At 42.6% G+C, this 25,612-nt stretch overlaps 1 protein-coding gene and 2 non-coding genes across 4 annotated transcripts; all 3 read left to right on the forward strand.

Moving 5' to 3' along the window:
• trnar-ccu lies at positions 1-73 on the forward strand. Its single transcript has one exon. It is a non-coding gene; the product is annotated as a tRNA-Arg (tRNA).
• Positions 74-1,560: 1,487 nt separating this feature from the next.
• Positions 1,561-1,633, forward strand: trnar-ccu. Its single transcript has one exon. It is a non-coding gene; the product is annotated as a tRNA-Arg (tRNA).
• Positions 1,634-3,472: 1,839 nt separating this feature from the next.
• hmgxb4 (HMG-box containing 4) lies at positions 3,473-25,396 on the forward strand. 2 transcript variants are annotated; one of them, XM_033013509.1, is made up of 11 exons: positions 3,473-3,584; positions 5,738-5,862; positions 9,446-9,594; positions 13,017-13,104; positions 15,963-16,924; positions 18,328-18,406; positions 18,846-18,910; positions 20,125-20,236; positions 22,741-22,937; positions 23,638-23,760; positions 24,515-25,396. In XM_033013509.1, the coding sequence occupies exons 2-11, from the start codon at positions 5,829-5,831 to the stop codon at positions 24,557-24,559; spliced, it is 1,854 nt and encodes a 617-aa protein (XP_032869400.1). In that variant the 5' UTR covers positions 3,473-3,584; positions 5,738-5,828; the 3' UTR covers positions 24,560-25,396. The 2 variants fall into 2 exon arrangements, with proteins under 2 accessions (XP_032869400.1, XP_032869401.1); XM_033013510.1 differs by lacking the exon at positions 9,446-9,594.
• The last annotated feature ends 216 nt before the right edge of the window (positions 25,397-25,612 follow it).

A 25,612-nucleotide genomic window follows, 5' to 3' on the forward strand; every position in this document is an offset into this window, starting at 1 on the left:
GCCCCAGTGGCCTAATGGATAAGGCACTGGCCTCCTAAGCCAGGGATTGTGGGTTCGAGTCCCATCTGGGGTGGTGAGTTTTTAAACAATGTAGTGATTCATCTTACGAAGCTGTCTTCATCTGGTTTGGTTCAGAAGGGGCAAGGCAAGGCAAGGCAAGGCAAGGCAACTTTATTTATATAGCACATTTCATACACGAGGCAGACTCAAAGTGCTTCACATAAAAATATGTCATACAATAAAATGAAATAATAAAATGAAATAAAATAGAATTAAAATAAAATAAAATCTAAATTAAAAATGCATTATAAAAAGTGCAAAAGTTAAAAGTGCAATTTAGTTAAGATTTAGCTGAAAGCTAAAGTAAACATAAAAGTTTTCAGTCTTGTTTTAAAAGTGGTCAAAGTTGAGGCAAGTCTTAAATCTTCATGAAGTTTATTCCAGCTATTTGTTGCATAGTAACTAAATCCTGCTTTCCCATGTTTTGTATTTACTCTGGGAATCACTAACAGATTGGTTTCAGAAGATCTTAGCGGTCTAGAAGGCTTATATAGTGGAAGCATGTCAGTGATATACTTTGGCCCTAAACCATGTAGTGATTTATAGGTGAGCAGCAGGATTTTGAAATCAATTCTCTGACATACAGGGAGCCAATGTAAGGATTTAAGAATTGGTGTAATGTGTTCAAATTTTTTGGTCTTTGTTAGAACTCTAGCAACAGCGTTCTGAACAAGCTGTAGCTGCCTGACAGATTTTTTCGGAAGACCTGCAAGGAGACTGTTACAATAATCTAGCCTACTAGTAATAAAGGCATGTACAAGTTTTTCTAAGTCTTGAGCTGACATGAGTCCTCTTAATCTTGCTACGTTTTGTGGGCAGGGTTTAGGGTGACTGCCTAGAGGTCAGAGTTGGCTGAGGTTTCTTTGCCACGTAGCGTTGTGGAAGGGACGCCCCTGGAACTTTTCAAGAGGAAATACCAGAAGTTTTGTTACAAGAAAAAGTTGCTCAGATAGGAACTCAGCAGCCTCTCTGGACGACATGAATAGGCGATGTTTCGGGTGGGAACCCTTCTTCAGAGTCAGTGGCTGAGTTCCTCCAGCATTTTGTGTTCAGTGCAAGATTCCAGCATCTGCTGTTCCTTGTTGTAGATTCCTTCCTCTTTGTTGCTGCACACCAAAGGGCTGCACGCCTCCCAAAGAACCGAATGGCCTCGTTTCATGATGTATAATTTAGTTTATGGATAGTGCAACGACAGCTCATTGTTCAGAAAAAAAATCCCTCACCAAGGCAGCATTTTCTTTTATTTTCCTCTTAAATTAATATCCGAATTACCACTGATATTCTGGGTTGCAATTTCCCTTCATCTTTACTGTGGGTGAGCTGAACCGGTGAGCACAAACGGGAGATTTTGTTATGTGGCAACGTGCATTTAAAAATATGATGCAGTTGAAACGAAAGAAACAATCTTCAGTATATAATAAAATGTAGAACAATCAGAAATATAAAATAATAGTTAGGCGATAGGACACAAGTACTGTACCTTGGCGCCGTACTAGTGAAGCCCCAGTGGCCTAATGGATAAGGCACTGGCCTCCTAAGCCAGGGATTGTGGGTTCGAGTCCCATCTGGGGTGAAGTCAAGTTTTCTTTTTAATAGCTGTTTTATTTTAAGGCACGTTAAAATCTTTTAAATTATTTAGAGTTTACTTACTTTGAAAGAAAAAAAAAACAATTTATCAGTAAGAAACTACCCGGTTTACTGACAGAATTGAGAGAAATATTTAAATTTATGTTTAATTGTCTCGATTTTAAAACAATGTTTTCTCTGTATTTTAAAATATATTCTCGAATTATGCCCTTCGATCACATTGTGCCCGTTGGACCAGAACAACATTTTGGAGTCCTTCTGCCTCGTGTACTAATCAGAGAGCAATTGCTGCCATTCTTTGATAGTTTGAAGACATCAAAAAAAAACTCAGTACTAAGAATTTTATTCGTCAGTTTCATTTTCTGAAACCGGATCTGATTTGACAATGCGACGTAGCATTATTTTACTGGGATATTGAAAAATAATCCCATATTATTGATGATAGTAACCATAATTATGAACATTTCCCAACTTTTTATTTATGCACTCTGTAATTCCTATCTAATTTGAGTGTCAACAAGGCGACAAGGCGTTGACAGTCCGGAGTCGCCTTTCAGAGGGAAGTGCTTCAAAGACTTTGTGGCCAGGGTGAGAGTGGTCAGAGATGATCTTACCCCGCTCGCTTCCTGGCCCTTGCAGCAAAGATCCTATAGGACCTATAGGATCTTTGACTCAGAGGGTTAGGCAGCATTGCTGGAGAAAAGGAATAGGTGACGTTTCGGGTCGAGACCCTTCAGCCAACATCCTTGAAGAACGAGGATAGATGACTGTTTCACAGGTTATGCAGGATGCCTCAAAAAGGATAGTCGTTAAAATGACAATGAAGATGAAATGTTTACCAGGGGAATTGCCCTGGATTTTTTCCTTCGTTCCATAGATGCTGCTGCACTTAGTTTCTCCAGCACTTTTGTCTACCTTCGATTTTCCAGCATCTGCAATTCCTTCTTAAACGAATTGCCATCTCTGCTGTTTGTTGTTTAAGAAAGAACTGCAAATGCTGGAAAAATCGAAGGTAGGCAAAAATGCTGGAGAAACTCAGCGGGTGAGGCAGCATCTGTGGAGCGAAGGAATAGGCGACGTTTCGGGTCGATATGCTGCCTCACCCGCTGAGTTTCTCCAGCATTTTTGTCTACCTGCTGTTTGTTGTTGTCTGCACAACATGTTACATTCAGCTGAAGACGGCTGAAGTCTGAAGACCCGAAATGTCGCCTCCTATTCCTTCTCTCCATAGATGCTGCCTCACCCGCTGAGTTTCTCCAGCATTTTTGTCTACCTTCGATTTTTCTACCTTCTATTTTTCTACCTTCGATTTTCCCAGCATCTGCAGTTCTTTCTTAAACAACAAACAGCAGAGATGGCAATTCCCCTGGTAAACATTTCATCTTCATTACCAGTTTCTTCATTACCATCTTCATTACCTGCTGTTTGTTGTTGCCTGCACAACATGGTACATTCAGCTGAATAAGGCTGAAGTCTGAAGAAGCTGAAGTCCGAAGAAGGGACCCGAAATGTCGCCTCCTATTCCTTCTCTCCATAGATGCTGCCTCGCCCGCTGAGTTTCTCCAGCTTTTTTTTGTCTACCTTACATTCAGCTGATACTTTAACCCAATGTGTAGGAAGGAACTGCAAGACCTTGTTCTGCAGAAAGTGAAGAAGGGTCTCGACCCCAAACGTCGCCCATTCCTTCTCTCCAGAGATGCTGCCTGTCCCGCTGAGTTACCCCAGCATTTTGTGTCTATCTTCGATACTTCCGTGTTCATGCACACTGCAGGCACGGGGCATCGATTGCCGCTCGCTGCTTCCCCGGCGATGCGGATCGATGTGCTCTGTGCTCGATGTTTGATGCCTGTGAGCGTCTGGCTCTTGTTTTTTCCGACCAATATGGCGGCGGTTGGCGAGGACCGGCGCCCCGGAGCGGCGGCGGCTTCTTCTTCACGGTACGAGCCCAGCCCGGGGGGATGCGCCCCCCTCACGACTCACCGCGCCGAGAGACCGCGGTCCTGACGCTCGGGTAACAGGCGCGGGGCCGCTGAGACCCGCCACCCCGGCAAACGGCGGGGAAGGCCTACCGTCACGGGCAGAGCCTCGGCGTTTCCTACCAACCGAGACCGGGGGAGGCCGCTCGGTGGGCGGCCGCTGCAGGGGGGTTCGGGCAGATCAGCCGCCAGCGAGAGAGAGCGGGCCACAGAGTTAAAGAGAAAGAGCGGGAAGACCTTGTTGCCCAGGGAGATGCAACCCTGGACCTCAGGCCAAATACAACACCTGTGCCATCCCTTCCTTAACCTCATCTTCCAATCGCTTTATTTTTCGTCTTCAAATATTTAGAAAGTGAAATATTTCAAATTTACCAATGGCTTTAAAATGAAAGGTGGTGTTACTGATTCAGATTATGATTCAGATTCAAACTTTATTGTCATTGTGCAGTGTACAGTACAGAGACAACGAAATGCAGTTAGCATCTCACCCAGAAGAGCGAACATAGCGATGTAAAGCGCCTTGAGTATTAGAAAGGCGCTATATAAATCCCATCCATTATTATTATTATTAATATAGAAACATAGAAACACAGACAATAGGTGCAGGAGTAGACCATTCGGCCCTTCGAGCCTGCACCGCCATTCAATATGATCATGGCTGATCATCCAACTCAGTATCCTGTACCTGCCTTCTCTCCATAGATCCCTGATCCCTTTAGTCACAAGGGCCACATCTAACCCCCTCTTAAATATAGCCAATGAACTGTGGCCTCATTTATTGCTCATATGAGCCTACCGCTCATATGAGCAATAAATAAATATATTTATGTGCATACAGTCATAGTAGTGCAATTATTTTTTTCCTGGTGAAAGTAGTATGGGGGGGGGGAGGTGATTGGCAATCACCGAGGTACAGATGGGTTATCAAATCAGTGATTCCTCCAGGGAGAGACAGAATTAACCCATGGGTGATGGTGAGAGTGGAGGTTTCCAAATGGGAAAGGGAGATTGCAGGATATTGGGGGATAATAATGAATTGCCAGGTTTGTGGCACAGAAGACATTATTAAAATATATGGCGCAGAAAGATGACATATGCCTCAAATGACCTTGGCCACTTCCCACGGTAGACAAAATTGCTGGAGAAACTCAGCGGGTACGGCAGCATCTATGGAGTGAAGGAAATAGGCAACATTTCTGGCCGAAACCTACTTCCCTTTACTGTTTTAAAGCACTTGACTAATTTCCCTGTAAATCGAAATTCCTTTGACTCAGTAACTACACACGATTGCAAGTTCCATTTTCTCATGCGTCTGGGAAATAATTTTGAGTTTGTCAGCTTTGTTTTATAGTGGCTACTTTTACATTTAAAGATCACAAAAATAGCCTTCCTCACTTCTCCAAGCATTTCTGCATCTCCATTGTTGAATCTTTTCAACATCTTAAAGACTTTATTTTCTGGAGAGGGTAGTCCCAGTTATTTATATTCAGACCTTCAGTCTTCTCATTTGTAAATTTGTAGCCTCATCATTGTTAAAGTTCCTTTTATGCATATTTATCCTAGCTTCAATGTAATGGTAGATTAAGGGATATGCCAGACTTTGAGTTTACAAATCATGGTGGAATCCATTCGGCACTTGCTCCCACCGAGAGCAGGTCTATACTGAATCTATCCCATTTGGCAATACTTGAAGAGTCACTCCCAGTGGGGTGATGTTTTAAGGAACTGCATACGCTGGAACAATCGAAGGTAGACAAAAATGCTGGATAAACCAAGTCGGTGAGGTAGCATCTATGGAACAAAGTCTGAAGAAGGGTCTCGACCCGAAATGTCACCCATTCCTTTTCTCCATAGATGCTGCCTCACCCACTGAGTTACTGCAGCATTTTTATCTACCCCAGTGTGGAGATGGTAATTTGACTTTGAGAATGACGCAGTTCTCTCAATAGAGATCAATAGATCTCAATTGAGATCAATATTGATACATCTGTAGGTAGGTGGGTAGGCTGGTTAGAGATTTTATTTTCCTGTGATATTGATTTTTTTGTCTGCTAGTTTTGTGGAAAGGAGATACTAAAATATGTAAGACTTTTTCCCTTCTCCTGTCATTGCAGGATTATATACAGATGAAACCAACTGGCTGAAGAAACTTGATTTTCCAAATGTTTACGCTGTCAAAAAGTATTTTTAATTTAATCTCTAGTCATGGCTTATGATGAAGCACTCAAGAAGAAAGAAGGTAATTCTTTGGGTTGATAACAGAATTATGCAACTTGGAGCTTGCATCTAAAACATACAAATCATCTTATAAAATCCAAGATGCTCCTTCAGTCAAGCTTTCTGAATCGCATAATTCTTAAGCTTACATGTTTACAATTTTTATAGTCTCTTCAATAACAATGCTTTTTTCGCAAGGAATATGGACCTCTTGATATGTCATGGCCGCATTAAACTTTCCTTATAACCTGATGTGTGATGTTTTTAGAATAATATTGTTTTATTTCAAGAGGCACTCCATAATTTTTACAGATTAGGTAAAGTACTTTATGGGACGTTGAATATTCAAAATGCATCATGATATGGTGCTCCTTGTACAGTTTTTCTAATTAAATATATTTTTTAACACTTACTCTACTAATTAATTAATAAGTGAACCTCTGTGCACAATGATGTGATTTGCAGCCTAATGTCAAAGTGTGAATGTGGAATGTTATTGATAGTTGGATCCAAGATGGGAGGGATACCAGAATACCAGAAAGCAGCACACAAATTATGGTTCCCAGCTAAAGAGAGGGGTCGTGTGATCATTTACTGTGCTATCTAAATTTAGTGAGCGCTATGCTGTGATCAGGAATAGGAACTCTTATTCTGAGGCAGATTCACTCTTCTCACCATCTCCCTCTCTTGTCCAGTGGTATGGGGCTGGTTGTGTTAATGTGGCTTGTTTTGGTGCTTTTCCTCCCCTTGCAAGTTCATTCTTAGCAGCATACTGGTCAGGTAATATTGAAATTCAATTTTGGAGTAACAATGTACAAGGTTAAAGTTATATAGTCTGATTTTTCTTATGCAGTGTGAGCAATTATGCAGGGAATATTTTAGGAGTGTGTTTAATAAAAGCTTGTGCATCCCAAATTTCTTTCCTCCATCATTGGAGCCCTCCTTCCAGGTATCGTTCCCTCAATAAACCTCTCTGCCTTTCTCCTTTTCCCTTTCCCTTATGATGCTCTTAAAACATTACAATCTTTTCAATCAAGCATTTAGCTATTTGATCTTGTAATTTTATGGATTGGTGTGAATTTTTGCAATTGCCACTATATAACCATATAACAATTACAATTACAGCACGGAAACAGGCCATCTCGACCCTTCTAGTCCGTGCTTGGGAATAGTGTCTTGGGAATAGTGTCTTGGGAATTTTTGCTACAGTAAAGGCCCCGTACACCTACCTGTAAAGTCATTGACTGAATTGTATATAATAAAGCTAATTTTACAATAGTTCGACTTGGTAATTAAATGCAGTGTATTTACAATGCATTTATAAGATTGTTTAATTTTTGGTTTGTACAGTGTGTGCTAGAGCATGAAACTGTTCCTTACTGTAAATCACAAAACATTTTGTAAGCTAAGTGCAAGACTAATATGGATGTTTACAGATGTAAGAGATAGGTATTAAATTTTGGGGCATATTAGATCCAAACAACGATCTTGTCTGTGGACCTGTTTTCTGAATCGCAATGGACTGCATTGAATTAAATTGCATCTACTCTTGAGGTTGGATCCAAAATTAAATCTGTCATTAAATCTGGAAGTTCCCAAGTGGAAAAGTAATATTTTGGTGCATCTTGGTCCACAACTTATAAATGATCATGATGCTTTTTCATTTGCAGCTTTGATTTCCTGAGTGTAATACTGTGACAGACCCTTGTGAGGCATTCTTGCATTTGCCTTCCTACTTTTTCAGAGTGAAAATCAGGGTGAATGTAGAGTCAAAATCTGGTGTCCGCCATGAACCTCACAGTGTTGCGCTTTTCTGTTGCTAGTGCAAGGTAAGTTGGAAGTATTAAGCCTACTGGTGACTAATCAGGAGATGCCCTTCTGTTGTGCTGTATTGCTGGAGGATTGTGGAGGGCCCTTTAATTTTATATCTGATCTGTTCTGATCTTGGAATGTTTAATACTGAGATAAAAAGTTGTAGCTTGTGTTGTGGGGCAGTGTTACATTTTGTACCTTGATGAAGTCAAAAAGGAATATTTAAGCAAAATTACCGGCTGATCAATTTCCTTATTTGATTTGGTTACAAGAAACTAAAATGTGCATCTTTTTAAGTAAGTAAGTTTATTGGCCAAGTATTCACATACAAGGAACTTACTTAAAATGTGCATCTTCCTTTATTTTCTATACAACTGCTAATTTAACATGTTTCCTATCCACTTTTTCTATTTCTCTAATTCACTGTAAAATAAGTCCTAAATTACTTAAGCAGGATACTAGTGATCCAGAGGAGCTTCTTGTACCTCTCTTCATCTTAGTCGATTGATCCTCAAAGAGGCATTTTAATTTGTGGCGTTGGAATCATCACCAGAGTGTGAAGCATTCCTTTGAGGAAAGTCTGAATGTTAGCTGCCATTGGGCTAACTTGGCTCTGATGCAGAGTTGTGCATTCGGGCTGCAAGTCCATTGAGAGCAGCAGTTATCTGTTTGATCTTTTCAAGCCTATTCTGCCAATCAATTAGGTCATGCCTGATCAACAAAGACATTTCCTCTACTACCAAATGGAAGCTTAAATGCTTTCTGATTTAACAAGAAAAAACATCTTTGCAGAACTGTAGAAAATATCTGGCAGAGAAATGAATATGAAAATCGTTTGTGTTTGGCCTCTGCTTTCATGCCCTAAGTGGGTTGGTTTAAGGTGCTTTCTTGTCTGCATTCAATTCAACGGAGACTGGTACGGAAAAGGCTCTTCTTATAGTTAGCGATCTTCAGTGAGCTTTACTCCAGATTTCATTACAGCATTATCGCCTGCTCTCCAGTTAAAGTCCAGTTAAACTTCATACTGCCGTGAATTCAAGTGTGAACCTGTGCTATTCTGGTCAATGAGTCCAGGCTGAGATGAGCATATTGGCTGCTTTCTACAACAGCTGTTTGTGTTACAACTGATCTAAGAATGATGCCGTCACCAGAAGAATAACCCACATCATCGCTTGAGGAGCATTGCAAGATATGCACAAAATGATGGTTGCTTTACACAGAAGCCCCCTTATCACAGTGGACCTCCCAAACTCAGGATTACAAGTTTGAATCCCAGGTTTAACCTGAAACTTGGACTTCTTTACACAGACTGTGTTTGCACAGCACATTGGAATGCATTGTGTCATGCGTGGATGCAAGATGTCAATTTCAGCTGAGAGATCAGGTGGCAACCCGCAGAGGCAAAGCTGTCCTGGGATGCTCCATTGTGTTGTAATGGCTGGCTATAGAGCATCATGGGGTGGAGCTTAGGACGGTACAGAAGAGAAGACAGTGAACGAACAAGCTCACCTGCTCTATGAATAGGTTTAGACCAGTTTTAGGCTGGCCCTCTTGTGTGGCTCACCATGTTATAGTTGATTCAATTGCCCGCCCCAATAGAGACGCATTTCCTGCAAGTTGTCGCAGAACTGCAATGACAGTGGATAGGGAGAAGCCCGAGGTCGAATCATTTCATCCCTGAGCTAAAGGAGAAAACGTGTTGGTGCAGTGGAAGCACCCTCCATTCCTCCCCTCCCCAACTAAACATTAAAGATATAAGCAGATGATCTGTAAGCCCTTTACTGCTGTTGCAGATTGTATAGTGGGTGAAAGCGGAATTGAAGAGGTGGGTCTGGCTGCAGGCAGAAGCCAACGAGAGAAGAAGCGCTCGTATAAAGATTTGCTGAAAGAAGAGGAGGAAATAGATGCTGAAGTCCGAAAGTCAGCCAAAAAGAAAGCGAAGGTGAGGGCAACTATTTGTGTTTTTGTTTTAATCCTTGCTGTTTTTGCTCACCTTGGACACACATAGCCGCCCCATCTCTCATCCTCCTCCGTTTGAGGAGAGTCCAGAGGACCTCCAGATTCATGTTGGGGGTGGGGGGGGGGGTGATTCAGGAAAGCGAAGCTGAGCAATATCTAGTTGTTGTTTATTTTGTGTTTGCACTACATCACAAAAGAGGGATTAATAATAGTGGCCAGGAACAGACGGCTTTTGTTGGACACAAGAACTTTAATCAAACCCGTTGCTTTTGATACTCCATGGCTGGAATAATTAAAAGTATTGTATCTAATTAAAAAATAATTGATGTGTAATTAAATATTGAAACCATTTTGTTTTTTTAATGTGAATTTTATGTGAAATAGGGCTCTTAAAAATAGCGGGGATATGGGGAGAAGGCAGGAACGGGGTACTGATTGGGGATGATCAGCCATGATCACATTGAATGGCGGTGCTGGTTCGAAGGGCCGAATGGCCTACTCCTGCACCTATTGTCTATTGAATTTGCAGTTTCAGTGTGTGATATGGTCTATCTCAATGGATTCTCTGCCTTTCTACAACTATTCTCACCTGTCCCCATTCTGTGTCCTGTGACACTTACATTGCAACTCATTGTCTTCATGTTGATGTCAGAAAGGTGCATGTCATAAATTATATTGATAATGAGGTAGGAAGGAGGTTGCCACCCGGTGTCTGCGTAGCAGGCTTGCAGTTACCTTTGGTAATGTTCTCTTTATTACATGTGCGTATCATTATAGAATCTCTAATTTTGTGCTCCATTGAAAACAGGCATGATCCTGAATCATCTCGCTAGATTTGTGCAATGAGCCAGGAAAATCCAAGTCTGTGCTGAACTGGCTGATCTCTGCCTGGCTGATGCCATGGTTCTGTATGTTTCTATTCGGTGACTTATCCTGCAAGAGGGAAAATCATCCAGGATTATAACTCCTGATTAGTTTGCAATGATCCATGCTGGCAGTGCACGATATAAACAGAGATTGAATGCAGGACTTGCTGGAGTTGAAGACTTTGCAGCATATTAATTAATGATGGGGTTTGAGGGGAGGGGGAGGGGTGTGTGTGTGTGTGTATGTATCTGCATCTGCAACTGTAAAACTCCTCTAAACAATATTTAACGAGGAGGGAGCTCCAGCAAACATCAAACTCTTGGATTACTTACTGTTGAAGGTAAGTTATCAAGCTGGTTCTGTGGGAAGAACTGAGTTGTTCTGAGCAAAATACTGTATGCTTTGAATCTGCAGAGCGGTCTCTTCATCGACTACATCCCTGGTCTGATGAGTACCGCTTGCTTATTGCAAATAAAGGAGCTACAGTTTGATAGTCACTCACGTGTCGTGTGAATTATTCCAACAGTGTTTTGTTAAATGTTTTACATTACAACAACCGTTGTGAGGTTTACCTGTAACAAAGAGTAGGAATAGAACAAATGGTGCAATAACCGTACAAGCTTGTCCTAACTTCCATTGTCCAGGGCATCATGGACTGCCAATTGTTTGGTTTCCAGCTGTAATTCCCATGCAGTTTGGTTTTTACCTGTAATATCCTGGAATCATTTCATTAAAGGTATTCCTGAATAACAAGAAAAAAAAGGTCACCCAACATCATGTGGGCAGCATCCAAATTTTATTTGGATTAGATCTTTGCAGACTGATATTACTGCCAGTAACCTGGTGATCTCCCTTGAATCCCAGCAGCATCTTGTGAGAGCTAAGAATGTATTGGTTGGTAATCCTGTATGTTGTCCACTAAAATGCGCATATCCTCCTGGAGCAGGAATCATTCTCTACCCCAATCTGAAACTGGCAAGTTCATAAGGTGACATACCTTCTCTCTTCATTGACAGGAACTTTATTGATGGTGTCAGGATGGGCTGAATACACATCGCCATTGACTGAAAATTTGTGTTTGCATTGATGCTTGCAGGGGTTTTTGGAATTCATCTGATATCCTTCCAAATTTCTTAACAAACATTTAGTGAAGACATTCAACCTGACAGCAATGACCCAGGCAGAATGTTTGGCACAAACTTTTGAAGTACCAGTACTGCTTAACAAAGCAGTTGATAAAACATTTGCAACCTTTGGTCTTGTAAATTGAGGCCTACAGTACAAAAGCCAGGATGTTACTAAAATACTAGCCTGGTCGTAGCTGGAATATTGAGCCCAGTTCCATTCACTTTGGGAAGGATGTGAAAGCTTTGGAGAAAATACTGTAGAGTGGTACTAAAACGATTCTAAGAACGAAGGAATGCAGTTTAGTGGGAATGCTGGAAATCTGTTGGCGTCCCTCTTGTTATAGGTGTGGTAACGGATGTTAAAAGATTTTTAAATCATGAAGGTTTGGAAATGAGTAACTAAAAAGAAACTGTTCCCAGTAACCAGAGGGCACATTTTTAAAGTGATTGGCAATGGAACCAGAAGAGACACGAGGAGAAACTCTTCTCTGTTGTGTGTTTAGAAATCGGAGCCTACTGCCTGTCATGAATGAATGTGTGTAAGAAGGAACTGCAGATGCTGGTTTAAACCGGAGATAGACACAAAATGCTGGAGTAACACAGCGGGACGGGCACCATCTCTGGAGGGAAGGAATGGGTGACGTTTTTTGTTGGAGGCCCTTCTTCAGAGTTAATTCAAGTTAATTGAACGACAGATGGCACAATGGGCTAAGTGTTCGGCTGGCAACCGAAAGGTAGCTGGTTCGAATCCTGCTTGGAGTGCATACTGTCGTTGTGTCCTTGGGCAAGACACTTCACCCACCTTTGCCTGTGTGTGTCCTTGGGCAAGACACTTCACCCACCTTTGCCTGTGTGTGTGGATGTAAATATGTGAAGCACTTTGGGGTCAATGCAAGTTGACTAAAAATGTGCTATATAAATAAAGAAATTTAATTTAATTCTTCAGAAGGGCCTCTACCCGAAACGTCACCCATTCCTTCTCTCCAGAGATGCTGCCTGTCCCACTGAGTTACTGCAGCTTTTTGAATGAATGTGTGTTGGATACAGATTCAATTTTCAAACAGTTTTCGAAAAGCTCTGAAAGAAAAAAATAATTTGTGTACGGTGCAGGAGGGAATGATTGGGTAGTTGATTAACTATTATTTTTTGAGAGAGTTGATGGTGTCATGTTGGGCTAAATGCACATTAGCATGTCGTATTATTCGCTGATTCTCTAAATCAAAGCAAAAAGAGTAACGTTGCAATCAAATTACAACTCATTCTCCAACTTAACCCCTTTTCATGAACCTTTTGCTCATCTCTTAAATATCCATTTAGTCTTGGCTTGTATAGATTAACATAAACATTAAGTGGAATATATTTTCACACAGTGTGCATCAAGTTAATCTTTCTCTTTTTGTTCCATTTGAAGGAGATTGAAGGTTTCCTTTTGGCTGCTGATTTTCCTAAGAAAAAGAAGAAAGTACACCATTTAACAGGAGAAGAGTTCCACCATGGAGGTAAAAATATCTCTGACGCTTCTCTTTCTAACATTATTTCCATTTCAGAGATCAGGTTAGCAAGCAGTATCCACTGCAGGACCACAGCTATCTTCACTGCGCTTCTTCCCATCCTGCCTCCTGCAATCAGTCTCTTCATTTCAGTGTGTCCATCACATCAGAACATAAGAAAATAGGAGTCGGCCACGGATCTCAAGCCTGCCCCTTCATTGAACATGATCATGGTTGATCTGTCCCGAGTATCATCCCCTCTTCTGCATCAGTTCTCCATAACTCTCAATCCCTGATCTTTCAACAATTTATCTCTCACCTATTTATATACATTCAATGACCTAGCATTCATAACCCTCCAGAACAAGGATTTGGCTTGGGCAGCTTACACCCCAGCGGTATGAATATTGACTTCTCTAACGGCAAGTAACCCTTGCTTTCCCTCTTTCTCCATCCCTCCCCCTTCCCAGTTCTCTTGACCAGTCACTGTCCCTAATTGCATCTTATCTCTGCTTTGTTCCTTTGTTGTTACCTTCCCCTCGCTAACAATGATCTATTCTACATTTTTCTTGATCTCCACCCCCTTTGATGTCATGTTCTCACACCTTACACTTCTCTGTATCTTCCCCTCCCCCTCCCCCGACTCTTAGTCTGGAGAAGGGTCTCGACCCGAAACGTCACCCATTCCTTCTCTAGAGAGGCTGCCTGTCCCGCTGAGATACTCCAGCTTTTTGTATCTATGGAATTTTGGAGATTCATCATCTGATGCTATTTCGCACACTCCCCTTCTGCTCTGCTTTATTTTCCTTATCGACAACTGTTTCCTGCCATGATAATTGGCACAGCTCTTGACCATATCTGTTCTATTTCCTGCACTGTACCCATCCCCTCTTCCCTCTATCCAGGGTTCCAGGTGTCCTCTCTTCATCAGCTCCACATTTGATATTACATCTTCAGCAATTTCCAACATGATGCCACCACTCTGAGTCACATCATCTACCCCATGCCTTTCAAAATTCTGAAGGGACTGTTCAGCTGGCACTCTTCAATTAACTCTTCCATCTTCACCAATACGCAATATCCTTCTAAGCCCTGTTCTGTGCAAATGCAAGAGAAGTAACACTTTGCTTTTACTTCTTGCCTTCCTATCATCCTGTTGCCCAAACGTTTCTTGCTGATAAAGCAACAATTTTTTTGTACTTGGAGTCATAGAGCCAAACAGCTCGTGTTTGCGCCACCAGTTAACCATCTCTTTAATCCCATTTTAATTATTACTAAACCAAGTGCAGACCCGTTGGGTCTGTTCCCCCAAAGTGTGGTTGCGGGGAGGGGGGGGGGGGCTGGGGGGCGGCAGCTGCGGAGTCACACACACTAACTACCCCCCCCGCACACACGCTAACTGCCCCCCTTGATATATTAATATTATTAATTTGCTCCTTTTACCCCATAACCGCCCTATCCACTGACGCATAGCCCCCAACTCGCAGGCGCATCTAGAGAGGAAGGGGGGTCCCATTTTAATTATTATTCCCCATCAGTTCCCTGAAGTTTTTACTATTCACTTACACACTGGTGGAAATTTACTGAGGCCAAGTCCGATATGTTTGACATATAGAAGAAAACTGGTGCATCCTGAGGTAACCCACCGGATAACGGGGATCGTGTCCAAACTCCACACAGGCAGCACCTGAGTTTTAGTTTTAGAGATACAGCGCGGAAACAGGCCCTTCGGCTCACCGAGTCTGCACCGACCAGCGATCCCCGCATATTAACACTACCCTGCACGCGCTGAGGGCAAATTTACATTTATACTAAGCCAACAAACCTGTACGTCTTTGGAGTGTGAGAGGAAACTGAAGATCTCGGAGAAACCCCATGCAGGTCACGGGGAGAACGTACAAACTCCGTACAGACAAGCACCCGTAGTCAGGATCGTACCTGGGTCTCTGGCGCATTGAGGCAGCAGTTCTTATCAGTTATACCACTCTTCCACTGAATCTGGATGGAGGCAAAGTCGGCGTCTGTCACTGAAGAAATGAAACGCAGATTGCTTGGTTGCTTTGCAGTACATGTATGTTCAATCCACAAGGGTAAACCTGGGCTTCCCGCTGTCTTTCACGTTGATTCTTCACCCCACTTCCACACTGATCTCTCTATCTTTAGCTTCCTATATGTTCCCAGTAAACAATCAACATAAGCTTGAGGGACAGCACGCTCATTTTTTTCTGAAAAGGCTTATGACAACTTGTGTTTAGTCTCACAATTCAACTCCTTTGTATACCATTTACCTTTCCAGTTACTTATCATAAGTTACCATATGATTATGTTTCCTGATCTGACATCCTTTGCCTATTCATTTATCCTGTCTCTCCCTATTTAGACTCTTCATATCTCCCTCGGGATTTATTTCCCTGCTTTCTGCTGTCAGTAAGTTCTGTTTATGTTCAGTCCTCACATTCAAGTCATATCTTTAGATTATATGGTAGCTGATGCTTGTGGCACCGCACAAGGAATAGTGTATATAATGGATAAATGACCTATTTATTCTGACTATTCTCTGTTCTTTAATTATTTAAGCTATTTCCTGTGAAGGCAACTTATGCGCTTTCAACACGTTGTGGGTAAAGACATTTCTCCCGAGTTTCTTATCAGATTCATTGGTAATTGTCTTCCATTTTGGACATTGGAAAAGTCTTCTCTGTCTATTCTGTCGAACTCCTACAGGGTATTAAAGGCCATTAAATAAACTCTTCCTCAGCTTTTCCTTTTCAGAAGGTGGAAGCCGCAGTCACTGCAACATTCCTGTGCTTCCAGCGAACCTTTGTCACAAATCAATTCAGTATCTCTCTTTCTGTGTGTTTGTATAGAACTGTCACCGATGGAACCTGTAAAGAAGAAAAAAAAACTTGATGGTCAACAGCCTGACACTGCCATGGGCCTTCTCAAGGCCATAACCTCACCCGCACCGACCGTCACAAAGACTTCCAAAAAAGTTGAGAAACCGTTTTCTGCTTTTGGCTCAACGTCCCATCCTCCTTTTCACGCTGAGAGCAAGAGGGAGCACAAGAAAAAAGCTGCCAGTGCAGATACCGAGGAACCCTCCGAGGAAGGAAGCTTCCACAAGTCAAAAAAGATGAAGCCGCTCTTTGTAAATACTGATACAGTGACTGTGCGTGAGGGGGAGGGGTTAAAAATGAAACTCCTCCTCTCGCCAAAGGACAAGTCGGGCATGGATGATGAGGCCTTCAATTTTGCAGGGACATCAAGTCAAAAGAAACCATCCAAGAAGGTGAGTAGAGAGGATCATGGCGCTTTCCTCTCTGCCCTGGAAGCCCACAGTTTGCCAAGGCCGTCGGCCGTACGCAAAAAACATAAGACAGAGCCTCGGGTTAGTGAGGGCTTTGAATCTGCCTCTCATTTCTACACTGATGTCCAGGCGGGTAACCTCTCGGAGTACGAGTTCGCAGGTTTGGAAGCATTGGATTCTGCATCGTCTTCCGGCGGGGAACTCGAGGCGGGGGAGCTGGTTATCGACGATTCTTTCCGAGAGATGAAAAAGAAAAAGAAGAAAGAGAAAAAAAGCAAAAAAAAGAAGGACAAGGAAAAACACAAGGAAAAGAAACACTCAAGCAAGTCTAAGAAGCTGTTGACTCATGGCTCAGGGAAGGTCATATCCGCCAGTAAGTGCTGTCATCCATCACAGCCATCCGTTAGCACACCTTATGCAATAAATGTGCCCCCACCTTCCATATTCCACATCGAAGGACAGACAGAGAAAAAGAAGAAAAAGGAAGAGAAAGATAAAGAAAAGATAGAGAAACCTGAAAAGGTAGGGCTACTCAAGTACCTTCTTTGAAACATTAAACTTTCAGTTTCTTGTCCAAGTTACTGTCAGTTTAGATTAGAGATGATGACATGTAAGGAAAACTTGTATCTAAACTCTTTGAACCTTGTGATGCCTTGAGAATGGGAATTAAATACTTTTGCAATACAATTATCATTTTAATTGTGGAAGTATCAGTTGCCCTTGAGGGTTCATGACCAGCATGTTCCTAGTAAACTCTATAAAAACTATAAAAGGAAAATTCAAGAAAGCCCTAACTTCTGCAGATGCAGCATCTCTGGAGAAAAGGAATAGGTGATGTTTCGGGTGGGCTCAAGAAGGATCTTGATTCGAAACCTATTCCTTTTCTCCAGAGTGGCTGAGTGGCCTTCTAAATTACTCTAGCATTTTGTGTCTATCTTAAACCCCTATCCCACGATACGAGTTCACTCCAAGAGTACTCCCGAGTTTGCCCTGATTCGAACTCTGAGATTTACGGTAATGGCCACTCGTCGCTACTCGGGGCTCTCGTGGACATTTTTCATCATGTTGAAAAATCTTCACGAGTCTTTAGCGAGTCTTCCCGAGTAATTGCTGTTAGCGCTAAGAGACGTCCCCGAGCTCCGACGTACCCGCCACGTTCATTCTCCGTGCTTACCACGAGTTTGATTTTTTTTTAAACTCGGGCGAGCTCTTGGAATGAACTCGCACCGTGGGGCAGGGCTATTTGGTGTAACCCAGCATCTGCAGCTCCTAAACTCCACTATCTCACCTGAAATATCAAACTACAATGTCTTTCTCCTCAGTGATTACAGATGAAAAATATTAATTTAATTTAAAATCATACCTATATCCACTGGCTCCATGCATAAATTTCCCCTTGGGTCTCCCGTAATATTATTCTTTTCCTAGTTACCCTCTTGCTCTTAATGTTCGTACTAAAATACCTTTTTTTAATAAGTATATTAAAAATACTGAGGCCACCACCAGGAGCAGAATGGGGATGGGTCCAACACACCAATACCCTTTAATAAAAATGTAATATTGCTAATTGCTGAACGAAATAGCTGTAACTTGCTAGCAAAGACCATGGAGCTGAGGTATACATTGTTACGGTGGAGTAAATGGAACATTGAACAATCCATTAGGTGATCTGAGAATGCTTGACGCCAAAATGAATTATGTGAAAGAGGAATCCATGCCAATCCTCAGTTTAAGCATTCTTCCACTTCATTACAAACTCACTCAAGTTTTAAGAAAGTAATATAATTTAGTCAACTATAGATAGCAAGCCATAAAGGAAAGCTGAATTTGTTCAGCAGAGCATCATAGTATTGATTACTTTTGACTTTGTAAAATTAACTTTTATTTTGAATTTCTTTTGTGATATTTCCATATATTTATTGCAGAAAAAAAAGAATATATCTGCTTATCAGCTGTTTTGCAAAGAGTATCGGGTTAATATTGTCGCTGAGCATCCAGGAATAGGTAAGAGTATATTTCATTTTACGTTATTGATTGAAAGATACATCACGGAAACAGGCCCTTTGGCCCACTGAGTCCACGCTGACCATTGATCACTGGTTTCACACTGGTTCGATGTTATTCGATTTTTGCATCCATGCCCGTGTTTACAGAGGCCAGTTTATCTACAAATTGGGATATGGGAGGAAACCGGAGCACCTGGGGAGGATATCCATGCTGCCTTGCAATGTTTGCAGCGCCAGAGAGTCGGGTTCGATCCCGGCTACGGGCGCTGTCTGTACGGAGTTTGTACGTCCTTCCCGTGACCGTGCTGACCATCGATCACCTATTGATACCAGCTCTATGTAATCAGTGCCGTATTCCTATAAGTAGACAGGGCAGTATCATTGTGCTTAACCATAATCACAGATTCAGCTTCTGGTTGTGTTTGTCTTTGCCACAGATTTTGGTGAACTCAGCAAGAAGCTGGCTGAGGTATGGAAACAACTTCCCGACAAGGATAAACAGGTAAGCCTACCCTACTATTGGGCTGCATCCGCATGCAAACAATTGGCAATGGTCACACAGAAATCTAGACAGACCAGGATAGACAAAAGTGCTGGAGCAACTCAGCGGGTGCAGCAGCATCTATGGAGCGAAGGAAATAGGCAACGTTTCGGGCCGAAACGTTGCCTATTTCCTTCGCTCCATAGATGCTGCTGCACCCGCTGAGTTGCTCCAGCACTTTTGTCGACCTTCGATTTTCCAGCATCTGCAGTTCCTTCTTAAACACTCTAGACAGACCAGGGTTTTTTGTTTGATTGTTTTATGATTTTCCAATTTGTCCGCATTTCTAAAGCCCCCCCTCTCCCCGGCACCATTTCCGATGTTCTTCACCCTGCGGCTTTTTGAGTAAATCTTTCCTACGTTCTTTACAATTTTCCCAGTTGAAGTCAAACCAATGTTTAGTTTAATTCGGAGATACAGCGCGGAAGCAGGGCCTTCGGCCCGCCCAGTCTGCACCGACCAGCGATCCCCACACACTACCCTACACACACCAGGGACAATTTTACATTTATACCAAGCCAATCAACCGGCAAACCTGTATGTCTTTGGAGCGTGGGAGGAAACTGAAGATCTCGGAGAAATCCCGCGCAGGTCATGAGGAGAACGTACAAACTCCATACAGACAAGCACCCGTAGTCAGGATTGAACCCAGGTTCCTGGTGTTGTAAGGCAGCAACTCTACTGCTAAGCCACCGTACTGCCCGTTATGCCCCAATGCTTTAAGAAGGTTCATGATGAGTTCTTTGCTTTGGTATTACATTTATTTAAGAAGCCCACATCTTTCTATCTTATTTGTCAGTCTCATACAGTCACAGTCGTGTTACTTGAATGCAAACATTTCTGACGATACTGTTAATGCGTAACTGGATTGATTTTGTGCAAATATATCGGATCCTGTGGATTTAGTGAACCATGCAAGAACTTATTCAATGCTAACACGTAAAGACCATGTATATTTGATATAGAAACAAATTTGTAGGTTAATTGGCTTGTTACAAGTGTGAATTGTCGTGTGTGTGTGCGTGCGTGTGTGTGTGTGTGTGTGTGTGTGTCGCACGCGCCCCCCCCCCCGCTGGTCAGTGCAGTGGGCCGAAGTGCCTGTTTCCGCGCTGTATCTCTAAACTTAACTATACATAGAATTATGGAAAGTGAAAAGATTTTTCTTAAAATTCTAGGTTTGGAAACAGAAGTGCCAATACTTACAACATAAGCAGAATAAGGCTGAGGCTATGACAGTGAAACGGAAACTGACTGATTCACTGGACGATACAACTGTCAAGCAGAAAGGTACAGTATTTATGGTTGAAAGGAACAAATGAGTCAGTAGTTTATTCAATGGGTCGACTATTCTGTGGGAAAAGAACTACCTCCAGATATCTAACCATGATGTGTTTTGTGTGCCATTAGGTTGTGACCTTTAGTTCGCCCTAACTTCTTTAGCTCGAGCAAATTGTCAAACTCGATTCACTCCCTTCACCACCTTAGAAGCCTCAGTCAGATCATCCCTAAGGTGGGCTGAAGGGCCTGCTTCCACACTGTGTGTCACTATCTCATTATAATATCTTTGCTTGATAACTGAAATGCAGTAAATTTTGTGTTCTCGTGTCCGACCCACATCTGTTCAGAGGCCAAACTATCACCCACCACGTTTGAAAATGCAACCATGTATTTTACATTTTGCCTAACAGTAGATCCTTCCTATTTTCTCCAGCTTTCACTTTGTACCATTTATCATGGGCTTCCAAAATTAATGCACTGGAAGACTATGGTTTCATGCTTTCTCATTGGTTCCAATGAATTTCCCTACCACATGTAAGACATTTCCCTTTTCCAAGTTAAAAACAACATTGCCAATTGTAATACATTACATTTTCACTTGAAGCAGCTGAGTATTGTCTACATTCACACCGTTAACAGCAACTGATCAGACAGTTTGCCAGCAACAGTTGGAGCCTCAACAGACTGAAGAAGGGTTTCGGCCCGAAACGTTGCCTATCCTCCTTTGCTCCATAGATGCTGCTGCACCCACTGAGTTTCTCCAGCACTTTTGTGTACCTTAGGCTTTTTAAAAACTCCTTATCGTTCAAACCTCCTCCCTTTGCGAAAAGATTCCTGGACCTTTAATGTAATTATCCGTAGCTCAGCAAAATGGGGAACTCTACTTTCCTCCCAGCTTGCTTCTGTTCCCCTTCCCAATAAGTATCTGGGCTATCACATCAAATACTGTTGTTGGATGCAAAATTGCAGGCTGTCAGATGCTGAGTCTGTCTCCTTACTTCCCAAATGAAAAATAATTGCATTTTAAACATGTCAGCTTATGTGCCAGGTCCTGTGATAAAACGCTGTATTATTAGGACCACAGTGATAAAACCCTGACCTCAGAGCCTGAAGATTATGTTGCAAGCTCCATGCTGTAGAACTGACCATGTAATCTAGGCTGACACTGTGATGCAGTTCTGAAGGAGATGTAGAATTGAAGTCCCATGTCGTCATTGACAGCACCCATGATCTTGCCGATGGTGAAAATACTTTTGAGGGGACTGTGGTGCGAGAACTTTGTTGACTCTGTGAGAAATAAAACTCTGAATTCTTCCGACTTTTAAGAAAACACAACTGGAAAAGGATAGGCAACATTGATTGATAGAATTTATTTGCCACACAACCAGGGTCGGTGGAATTTGGGTTGTCTGCAGCGGTACAATAATAAAGAACACACAACCACAATAAAAATGTAACACAAACATCCACCACAGCATTCATCACTGTGGTGGAAGGCACAAAATTTGGCCAGTCCTCCTCCATTTCCCCCCCGTGGACAGGACCAGAGTCCAGAGTCAGTCCAGGATCGGCTCTTCCTCACCGGAGACTGCGGCTTTAAGTTGGTGTAGGCCTCAGGCCGGCGGTCGAGATTTAAAGTCTCCGCCGCAGCCAGAAGCACCATAGACTGCAGGGCCGGCGGTCGAAGCTCCCCTCCAGGGGTGATGTTAAGTTCACGCCGGACCCGCGGTAGAAGTTGGCCATGGGCTGGCAGTGATGGCTTCTTCTTCCCCCCCCGGGTCCTCCACGAGGGATCCCGGGCTGTAGACGCCGCACCAGCTGGAGCTGTGCAGACCGCGGCTTCAGGCTGCCAGCGAAACGGAGCGCTCCCCTCCAGCGAGGGCTCACCCGCTCCACAACGAGAGTCCACGCTGCGCCCGCCGCTGAAGCCCCGGGCGCGTCTCCGGGAAAGGCCGCGCCGATCCTTGATGTTAGGCCACGGGGAAGGCGACCTGGAAAAAGTCGCCTCTCCATGGAGGAGGCGACCGAAGCGGTTCCCCCCTTACCCCCCCCACACACAAAACACACCGAGAAACATCAAACACATACTTTAAAACATACTAAAAAAATAATAAAAGTTGAAAAAACTAACACGCTGCTGACATGGCTGCTGCCAGAGCAGCGCCCCCTACTGCCATTTGTTTTGCAGCGCCCTCAACATGTCCTTGTAGCAGCTGGAAAGGATATCAGATTTTGCCTTCCAAAAATATGCTAGGATTTTACTTCTTTTTTTGCAGTTCCCAGACCATTTTAGGCAGACACGAAATTCTGGAGTAACTCAGCGGGTGAGGCAGCATCTCAGGAAAGAAGGAATGTGCGACGTTTCGGGTCGGGGCCCTTCCGTTTAGGTTCAGTTGGGAATGTGCATGCTTTGATGCACAGGGTATGAGAGCCCTGTCGACTCAGGGTCCTTGCTTCTCGTTTTATCAACAAGCACTTGATTTTCTCCTCTGTTCATTTCCTCTTTGCATCAGGCAAACAGAACTCTTCGTCACTGCCTGGCATGGTGATACCCCAGAAGAAATCCGCTCATTCAGTGGGATTAGGAGGCATCAGTCTGTCTTCCTCTCCGGTTAAGATGCCAGATGCCGACCCAATCGATGTCGCTGCACACTTGCAGCTTTTGGGAGAGTCCCTGAGCCTCATCGGCCACCGATTACAAGAAACCGAGGTGAGATGTTAGCGAAGTGTCAGAGGAGGCGATCAAATTCATTGGAGCATGAATCTCGGTAACAAATTTGGGACCATGATTAAGCCACAAAATAAAACGCAGATTTCTTCATAGATTTTTTTACACCAAGTCTTTTTTTCTTATGCAGATATTATTTTTTAAATCACCAAGCATGATAACTCTTTTTGTAACAGAAGTATCTTTTCAAAGGTTTCAAAAGTCTTTTATTGTCACGTGTAGTGGGGTGTACACAATTATGAGAGGAAGAGATCGAGTTGACACACAGTCTCTTGTCCAGTGTAGGGGAATCGAGAACCAGAGGACATAGGTTTAAGGTGTGGGGGGGAGGAGATTGAATAGGAAACTGAGGGGTAACTTTATCACACAAAGGGTAGATGGGACATGTTGGCCGGTGTTGGGCCAAACGGCCTTTTTCCACGCTGTACGACTCTTAACTCTATAACTGTGACTGAGTTCAAGGACAGCACTGTGAATTTAACTTCACTGTCAAAGAGGCCATCCAGCTACCAATTAGAGATTATGTGGTCACATCGGATCAGCAGCTCAAGTGGGAGCCACAAAACCAATAGGAATTGTGATTTTACTTTTTAAAACTAATACAGGAATAGTATTTAACACTATTAAACCCTTTTCTTTGAATTTGTATAATGGATAGATGAAACAAATGCTCTCTTTCCAGGGTATGGTGGCAGTGTCCGGAAGTCTCTCTGTCTTGCTGGATTCCATAATCTGTGCACTGGGTCCTTTAACATGCCTCACTGCACAGGTTGACCATCTTAACGGCTGTCCAAAAGAAACCTTGGTGAGTTTTTACCTTCTCCTGCAACATCCAAGTGATGTACTAAAATAATTTAAAATATAGTGTAGGTTAATTGATTTCAGTATAAATTGCAGGTTGTAAACATAGAACTGTGGGTGTGTACGGGTTGTCAACTCAGTGGGTCGAAGGGCTTGTTTCCATGCTGTGTCTTTAAAACTAAACACTCAAGGAGAAACCATGTGGTCATTGGGAGAACGTGCAAACTCCAGACAGACAGCACTGGAGGTCAAAATCAATCCAAATCAATCTTGCGTTGCTGGAGCTGTGAGAGAGCAGGACTGTTGCAGTGACACCGTGTTGCCTGATAGTTCCTGAGAGAACCAGGAAGAAACAGATCGCACCCATCACTAATAGGACTGGTGTAGAAGATCAGTTCAGTTTTATTTGTCATATGTAGGTTAACACAGGGTCAACGGTACAATGAAATGTTTTTTACAAGACAACGGGTCACCTCAGCAATGATATTACAAAGTGCGGAGTAACTTAGCAATTCAGGCAGCATCTCTGAAGAGAATAGATAGGTGACGTTTCAGCTCAGGCCCCTTCCCCAAAATGTCACGTATTCATCTCCTCCAGGGATGCAGCCTGACCTGCTGAGTTACTCCAGCACTTTGTGTTCTATGTAAAACTCCAGCATTTCTGCCCTTCTTTGTGTCTCCGACAGGACTTGGATCGATTTGCTTGCTGACTTCCTTAACAACTGTATCTTTCTAATTGTGTTGTTTCATTCACCCAGGCTCACACGCTGGATAACATTGCTTATATCATGCCAGGACTTTGACCTTGAGAGATGTGTGGGACTGGATCAGTAGCAGAAAACGGAATAATATATTGTAGATAAAGACTGTTCACTGTCGAAGAGCACCCCTTTTTCCATAGTATTGTAATTATTGATGAACGGTGTGAAAAGACTGCTTTGAAATGGGTGTTACAACAGAAGGCTGGGAAACTTGCTGAGAAGAAGGTGCATTTCTTGGAGGTATCATTGGGTTTGACGTTGCCAAATATGAACATGCCAGTGCTGGACCATCCTCTGCTGAAACCTAGTAGTTTTCACGGGTATGTGTCATTTTGTAAGTTTGTAATGTTAACTGTATATTACAAATTTTTTAAAAACTCCAAATAAATAAAACGTTGCTAATATTTAACGGGTCCTTCACCATCTGGGAAACAAAGTAAGAGGGTATTGTGATGAAGTATCACACCTAAAGTGCCAAACCCGTCTCTTGTCTTCAGCTGGTGAACAACCTGTTGTGGATTTGCACTGCTTTATTTTATTATTTTATAGTACTGAAAATGAAGCTTCCCTCGAGTTTCACAATGGTTCTTGCTCATTCCTTGCGACAAATAGCTTTTAACTTGGTTTCATTCAACACTTGTGTGGATTTTTCTATGGTGGATGAGTGCATTTTGCTGAAGAGCGGAATGTTTTCTGGAATTGCTCTAACGTATGACTAATTTTCTCTCTTCAATATATCCAAAAATCTGACATGAGCGAACAGAATTTTGTATGATTGTGTCTCTGGTTTTCTTCCATACAGATTTGAACTCTTCCTTTAATACTAACGTGGCTCTCTGAAAGTGCTTTCCAATCACAGGGTGCTGTCTCCACTGTACTAAAAAAAAATTGCCCTAAGATGTTGCCCCATCAAGATTCTCAAATTATGTCTGGGGCTTTTGTGCAGCTGCTGCATACTAAACAACTTTGTATAAAGAAAAAAACAGTGACCTTCATCATGGAATGCATTCCATGTTAGGAAAAAAATTAAAACCATTAACAGATTGATACATTCAGATCCGATGATTCTGTACATGTAACGATAAAATAGCAACG

This window comes from Amblyraja radiata, chromosome 38, assembly GCF_010909765.2.
Source record: "Amblyraja radiata isolate CabotCenter1 chromosome 38, sAmbRad1.1.pri, whole genome shotgun sequence".
Classification (NCBI taxonomy): domain Eukaryota; kingdom Metazoa; phylum Chordata; class Chondrichthyes; order Rajiformes; family Rajidae; genus Amblyraja; species Amblyraja radiata.

What these genes read in the sequence shown, in the direction of transcription:
- hmgxb4 (XM_033013509.1), top strand. Translation starts at nt 5,829, where the DNA reads ATGGCTTATGATGAAGCACTCAAGAAGAAAGAAG. An exon ending in AGCACTCAAGAAGAAAGAAG is followed by an intron (nt 5,863 to 9,445) that starts GTAATTCTTTGG and finishes CTGCTGTTGCAG; the next exon opens with ATTGTATAGTGGGTGAAAGC. An exon ending in TACAACTGTCAAGCAGAAAG is followed by an intron (nt 20,237 to 22,740) that starts GTACAGTATTTA and finishes TCTTTGCATCAG; the next exon opens with GCAAACAGAACTCTTCGTCA.